This window comes from Nicotiana tomentosiformis, chromosome 8, assembly GCF_000390325.3.
Source record: "Nicotiana tomentosiformis chromosome 8, ASM39032v3, whole genome shotgun sequence".
NCBI lineage: Eukaryota > Viridiplantae > Streptophyta > Magnoliopsida > Solanales > Solanaceae > Nicotiana > Nicotiana tomentosiformis.
This window is the reverse complement of record NC_090819.1, coordinates 9187077-9194593: the sequence shown is the minus strand read 5'-3', so window position 1 is coordinate 9194593 and position 7517 is coordinate 9187077. Positions and strand designations below refer to the sequence as shown.

Genomic DNA, 7517 nt, shown 5'->3' with positions numbered 1-7517 from the left:
CTTGGGCTGAAATGGGCTGAGTCAGGATGGGATCAAATTTGGACCATAGCCCAATCCGCCCAACTCTTATCAAGCTTTAATTAATATATGTTATTGTCTTGTGAATTGTTTTATTATCAAATATGAGTTTTTTTTCTTTTGTTTTGGTCATATATAGTATATCAAACTAAAAAAATATCTTAAAGATATTTTAACAAAGTTACTCACGAATCAATTTGGACTAAAACCAGCCAAACTTTAGATGGACTGAGAGAAGTTAGGTCAAGATGAACTGAATTCAATAAATGAGCGGGTCAATGACCATTCCAATCCTGAGCGAGTTGTATAGGTCAAATTCGTTTGGGTTTAAATTGCCACCCCGAATATTAAATATTATCCATTACCTACTAACATGCATTTGTACAGTCAACAATGTATGCCATTCGTTAAGGCACGTACCCAGCTCGATGAGGTTGCGATCTTGTCCCAATGATTGTTTCGTATGTTTACTTCTATCAAATCAATTACTCGTGTTTTGCTATATTTTCTTGGGTTTTTACTCGCTCGTTTGTCTTTTGACAACACATTATAAGACCAGCATATATAATACTTCGTTTATATGTAGTAGTGTAAACCAAGTGTAATAAAATAGGTCAGTATGCATTGCCGAAGACATCTCGACAAGAAATCTATTTTCTGGCGCCGCATGAACATTGTGAAATTTGAGACAAAACAATTTTGGTAAAATGATATTGTATAACCGCTTTCAAAATAATAGCTAAAAAAAATATTTTTTTTGTATATTTTTAAATAGTTTCTAATGTGGGCTAAAAGTAAAAAAAAAAAAATGCGGCCTAAAAGTAAAAAAAAAACCCAAAAACTTTAGTCAAAAACTGAAACTTTAGTAAAAAACTTCAAGCAAAGGAACTTTATTTCAAATTCGGTTTTGCCTTAAATAGGGGTCCTCAAAGTGGCTATCGGTGCACTTCTTACAATGAGAAGCTATATTCTATATATTTGCGCTCCACTTGGACTATTGCTTAGCCCATAAGGATTAGGCCGTGAATTGCAGAAATATGACACCATAGGAAGTGGTCTTAAAGTTTTGTTCCTCCTTATCTCGTGGGCGAATCTTCAAGGTCAAAAGTTTTTTCACGGGGCAAAACTTGAAAATTCGCCCATTGGATAAGCGTGGTCAAAAGTTCAAGACCGCCAAATTCAAAGGCCATTCTTGTAAATCATCCAATTTTAAGTAGCAAACTTGATTCTTGAAGACCTTTCTCTAATTTACCCCACAATAAAGAGACCATTTTGTTTTCATGAAATTTCTTTATACATGTCTATCTGTATTACAAGTCATAGTACTGCTAATGTCATGATTTGCTATGTATAAGAATAGTATTGAGTGTATAACTAATACAAGTATTACTTATACATAGAATGCAAAATACTACCAAACAAGGAATTAGTAATACCAATGCTAATACATATATTATTTTCTCTAATAGATCCTACCGAACGACCTCTAAAAGCTTTAGGCTATAACGTTAACAACTCATGACAATTAGGCTATATTAGTCAATTGTCTTTTGCTATCAACTTTCTCCACTTTCTTGCCTCAAATGGGTTTTGAACTAACAAATTCATTGAAAATAATGGTGTCCCATCAAATCATGAACGCCATGACATCTAGGAAGGGAATTGGTATATATTGATATCCTCACGTTCTGTGGAGACTTGCACTTTTATATTAGAAAAATAAAATAATATTAGGACTCTTTGAGAATATTGTAAAGATTTGGGTTAATTTGGACGGGTTGGATTACAACCAATTGTTTAGTCCATCTTAACACAAATGAACTTTGAGTAGAGTTGGACAATGACCTATTTAATGTGTCGATCAGCCCATCATGACCAGCCCAAATACAACCCAAACAACCCAAACTTATTTTGCTATCGCCTCTAGCAAAGGGCAGGTTAAATTCATATTTTACGGTGTAGAAATGACACCAGGTAGTCATTCTAAAGGGCTGCTATTTAGGAATTGGCCAGTGCGTCATGAATTTCAGTTTTGCAGTTTAATTTTTTAGGACATAAATGTCCTGAAATTAAGATTTTTAGTTTAAAATTTCAGTACAAAAATAAATACATGCTAATCTCTAAATAGCATCCCTAAAAATAATACTCCCTCTGTTTCAATTTATATGAACCTATTTTATTTTTAGTCCGTGCCAAAAAGAATGATCTCTTTCCTTATTTGGAAACACTTTACCTTTATGAAATGATTTATAGCCACACAAAATATATGTGCCTCATTTTACACCACAAGTTCAAAAATTTTCTCTCTTTTCTTAAACTTCGTGCCCAGTCAAATGATTTCACATAAATTGAAACGGAAGGAATACATGTGTACTTGCCCTTTTTACCGTCGGTTAATTTTATCTTTCACTTTTTGATAGGTAAAATATCAATTTACTAGCGGGTTTTGCTTAGTAAGCCAGGGCCCAAAGCGTACCAAACAGAAAATGACGTTTACGCTTTGGAGGGAAAATCTAAAAAGAATTTCAAACCCCAGACATTAAGACAAACCACCGCAAAACATGTCCCATTTGTTCTTTTAGTACTCACAAATTAATTTTTTAAGCCATATATAAATTGAAACAAAAATAGGTCAAAACAGAATCTTTAATTTAATTAACTCCTTAATTACCCATTTCTCTGCTCCTTTTCCATTGTATTCTCTGAAATCCAAACCCTTGTTCAACAATCCAAATTAGGGTTTGGTGAAATTGGGAGAATGTCACTGTCACAGAGCAGCAGTAGCGACAGTAGTCGAAGTGCTGCGGCGGCGGCGGGGGGACCGGACTTTCATCTTTCCGATGAAATACTATCGGTTATTCCGACGGACCCGTACGAGCAGTTGGATTTAGCTAGGAAGATTACTTCCATGGCCATAGCTTCTCGCGTTACGAAGCTGGAGTCGGAAATGGGGAGGCTTCGGCAGAAACTTCATGATAAGGATCGGGTTATCGTTGACCTCCAGGATAAAGTCTCTAAGCTCGAGCAGGCTTGTCAGGAAACAGAATTACGGTTAAAAATCACTTGCGAAGATAATGTAAGCTTTATATTAGCTTTGCCTTTCATTTCTACCTCTTGCATTTGTTTGAAATGAAAAGGCCTTAATCTTCCTTATTTTTTGGTGAATAAAAGGTGAAGCTTTCGAAGGAGAGGGATTCATTCGCTTTGACAGCGAAGAAAATGGGTCGAGATTTAGCAAAGGTGATAAATTTGCTACTGTTTCCTTGTTATATATATCTAAGGTTTTTACCCCGGCGGAGGCAAAAAACACTTATTGATTTCTTCCCATGTGCCTAAGCCTTGATAGGCTTTGTTTGTGTGAGGCAGCAGGTAGCCCGTGGAATTGTCGAGGTTGGCGCAAGCTTGCCTGGATACCACTGCTATAAAGAAAAGGGTTTTATTGTTGTATTCTCCTGCTGGATTATTGGAATTTGTCTTTTGGATATAGAAAAATATCTTATTTATACGGTGTTTGACTGTACATTGAGCTTAACATGTTAGTTTGGCGTATATTTTATATTAATTATAGTGAAGAGAGCGTTATCGTAATAACTGAAAAGCTCATTTGATTGAAATAACATCACATCAAGATTTAAAGTTTGTGTACGTAAATAAATTTGAATTCTTTGTTGAAAGTTACAAAGTACACTATAATTATATGATTGTTGTCAAACATTTTGGGATGTCCTAAAATAAAAACATTTTCATGTAAACTGGGACAACGGAAGATTGTTTTCTGGGTAATATATACCAACTCTTTGGAAGATATATTTGCTTTTCAAATAGATTAATGTGAAACCTGTCACTGACAACTAGTAGATTGATTTTCTATACTGTTGTACCCCTAAAGTTATTTTTACTAGGTTCTCTCATGAAAGCAAGATTTGATACATCGAGTTCCACCTAGTTGGTTGAACTTTGAAGTTCCGTTTTTCAATGTGTTGGACTACCTCCCCCTTTTTGATATGCATTACTGAAAGCACTCTTTTCTTTTTGTATGAAATTTGAAGTTACCCTAACTAGGTTATACAAGCTTAGAGCTTTTGATAAATTCAGAGTGTCTCAACAGGCTGAAGTTTCCGTCTTGAGCTAAAAGCATAGGCTCAACAATATGGAGAGTGGGCATGGGTTATGAGAAAAGGCTCAACAGCTTAAGAAACATCTGTGGATCAAAGAGAATAGGTTACAATTGGACTATTGGACTAGATAATTGCTATCAATTATACTTCTGCTATGTATGAAACCACGTGCAAAGGGTTTGATTAACACTTTGGTCATTCTCTTAGAGATCATTAATTACAATAGAGTAAGAAATGGGCATAAATTGACTTATATAATTAGGAATGTCCATCTTTGAGATAGAGTGATTCAGGTCATGTTACGCTCTTCCTAAATGCAGCCAGGTTCAAAGATTGGTGTGGGGGCTGATAGACCTTTCTACTAACAATGGCTCAATTGTTGTTTTAGTTCATGTTGATTACCCATGTCAGCTTCCATATCTCTACTTTGTGATTAGAAAGCGGTCTCGCCTTTTGATTGTCTTAGTACTTCATCGAAAGCCGCTTCTGACGACAGAGTCAACACATAATAGGAGAAAGAGATTTATCAATGTACCCTTAACCTGACAAAAGTTGTTTCCATGGCTCGATTGTTTGACTAAAAACACCTGTTATAGCTTCTGCCTCTGCTATATCATTTATTTAATACTTTGATTGCAACATCATAAACTTGCTTTCTTTATTTTGATAGTTGGAGACTTTTAAAAGGCAATTGGTGCAGTCTCTGAGTGATGAGAATTCATCGGTAAGATTTTAGAATCTTAATCTGTTAGCAATTCATTTTTTGAAAATCATGAAGAGGGTAACTTAAACTTTCTATAAGAATTTTGTGTCGAAAGTCAATTTTCCGATTGCTTGTACCAGTAGAGCAAGAGCTTTTTCTTTTTCAATCTTGTGCTTCTGCTGATTAAATTGCGAATCTTGTTTCTGCATCTTTAGCAAGCTGAAACTGTTGATATCGGCACTTACGACCAATCGGCCCATAAAGCCTATTCCGTAAAGGGTAAGTCTTGGCTTCATGTTCTGTGTATTCCCTCTGATGTTTCCATCCGATCATGTTCAAGATTTATGTCACAGTTTGGATGCCTCAAGATATGGAGTTCTGTCTTTGATGTTCTAAATTTGGTCTTGATAATTATATCATGCAGAGGAGGTGAACAGCTATGCAGTACACCATTCTTATGGCGGTCCTGTAGACAGCACAGTAATTAATGATGATGGTATTCACACATTACTTTGTCTGCTTATAATATCAAAATGTAGCAAAGCTGTTTAACTTTTATTTCATTTTCTTGGATCCAGCCTCAAAGCGAGCTGTGCAAAGATTTTCCATGACACCTTACATAACACCGCGTCTTACTCCAACTGGAACTCCCAAAATAATTTCCACTAGTGTATCTCCTAGAAGATATTCTGTTGTGGGTTCTCCTCAGAGGACATCCGGCACCAACTCTCCAACAAACCCTCAATATGACGGACGAGGTTCAATGTCATCTTTTTTTCCATCAAGTCAACAGTCATCAGCAGCTAACTCCCCTCCTAAGGCACGCCCATTGCCAGGTTTCTGACGACTCATTTTTCAATTTTTCTTTTTGAGCTGTGCAAATTTTACTGCTATCTGTTGTATTGCACTTCTGTTGTATTTATTAAGTCATTCTTGCTTGAAAAATAAAATGGTGATTTTGACATAAATGTAGGTCAACTGCAGATCAGCCAACGTTTTTCAATTTATATATCCATTTTTGACAAATCATGTTACTGACTGGTTTACATATGATCCCTCTGATCCGTTTTTCCTTATTGTGAATTACCAGCTCAAACTCCTCGAATTGATGGGAAGGAGTTTTTCCGTCAAGCTAGGTGGATGGCTACACTACTTTCTGTCAGTTTAAGTTTTTTCAGTAAGGAAGAATCTTTCACCTGACAGTATCTGCATATTGTTGATGCAGGAGTCGTCTATCCTATGAACAGTTCAGTGCATTTCTCGCCAACATTAAGGAATTAAACGCACACAAGCAATCTCGTGAGGTGATAAACGTAATTAGTTGCTTTTACATCCTATGAAGTCCTCCTATTTGTCTACTCATTATCTTAATGCTTTCTCCTATAGGAAACTTTGAAAAAAGCAGAAGAGATTTTCGGAACGGATAACAAAGATCTTTATCTGTCATTCCAAGGTTTGCTTAGCCGTAGTAGTCGGTGAAAGCAACGGAGTAAACACACGGGTATATGTTATTTACCATCTTGTTTTTGCTCATAAAATTTATGGAACCATTCATGTTTGGTGTCTGATTGTTTTTGCATGTGTATAAAAGTTGATTTTCAGAGATATGGTCCAACTTGATACAAGCACTTCAAACCGAATCAGCACTAAGAGACCTTTGCTGCAGAAAAGCTCTCAGGAAATGCAGTCAATAAGGACTGATGCAAGAGTATGTTCTAGCTGATGAATGATTGATATCAAGTTTCATTTATTCACAATTTCATGGACACATTCTGTAAATTATTGCCTTTTTTCTACATCATAGCCCCACATCAGAAAGCAGTGGGAGCAGGAAATGATAATTAATTGAATGAGTTCCTTCTCTTGATCCCCAACCCGTTTGCCAGACACACACACCCACTCTCACAGAAAATCTGCTCTGCAGCAATCTTATATCTAACATATATGCCCCTAATTTCTCAACATATAGCCCAAATATTAGTCCCATGACAACATGCACACATGATGGTCTTTGACATATTTCGGAAACAGCCTTTTAAAAACAAAATATACACAAAATTGCTATTAATACAATTGCAACCTGTTCTCAGTTGTGACTTGTGAATAATTTTCATTTTGCTCTCAGTTGTGACTTGTGAATAATTTTCATTTTGCTAATAGTCTAAGCATTAATTTTGCTAAGATAATGCACTCTCTATATACTAGTTCATTTTTTAAAATTAAAATTAAAATATCTTTGCCTTTTAAAACACTGATAATAGTAATACACTCGGAATTCATGCCCGGGACGTTTTATATCATGATCTCGCTTGATATAGAATGTTGGCCTAAAATGTTTCAATCTTGGAATTTTATGTTGGTCTAAAATGAAGGAAAAAGGGTCAAATATACCCCTCTACTTTTAGATAGTACATTTAAATTCTGTTATACTATCCATCATTTTAATTAAGTTACTGATTATTCTTTTTGATCCACTATTTTCAAAATAATTAGCATTTACCTGCTCTTAATTGGAGAAAAATATTAAATAATACAACTGTTAATAAACAAAATATAGTTATTTGAAAAATCTAAATTAGGTAGCTTGTCTAAATTCTAAAAGTATTTACAATATCCCAATTTTAATGAATTCATTGCACCAGATGTATGGGGACTTTGCAAGTATTAGTGCTTGAAGT

General features: G+C 35.3%; 1 protein-coding gene across 2 annotated transcripts; it reads left to right on the top strand.

Annotated features, from left to right (window-relative positions):
- Nucleotides 1-2666: 2666 nt before the first annotated feature.
- On the top strand, nt 2667-6713 carry LOC104090352 (uncharacterized protein At4g15545-like). Of its 2 annotated transcripts, none has more exons than XM_009595415.4 (10): nt 2667-3094; nt 3190-3258; nt 4807-4860; nt 5055-5118; nt 5264-5335; nt 5418-5675; nt 5930-5975; nt 6065-6143; nt 6226-6340; nt 6431-6713. In XM_009595415.4, the coding sequence occupies exons 1-9, from the start codon at nt 2777-2779 to the stop codon at nt 6316-6318; spliced, it is 1053 nt and encodes a 350-aa protein (XP_009593710.1). In that variant the 5' UTR covers nt 2667-2776; the 3' UTR covers nt 6319-6340; nt 6431-6713. The 2 variants fall into 2 exon arrangements, with proteins under 2 accessions (XP_009593710.1, XP_009593711.1); XM_009595416.4 differs by having other exon boundaries at nt 6442-6582.
- The last annotated feature ends 804 nt before the right edge of the window (nt 6714-7517 follow it).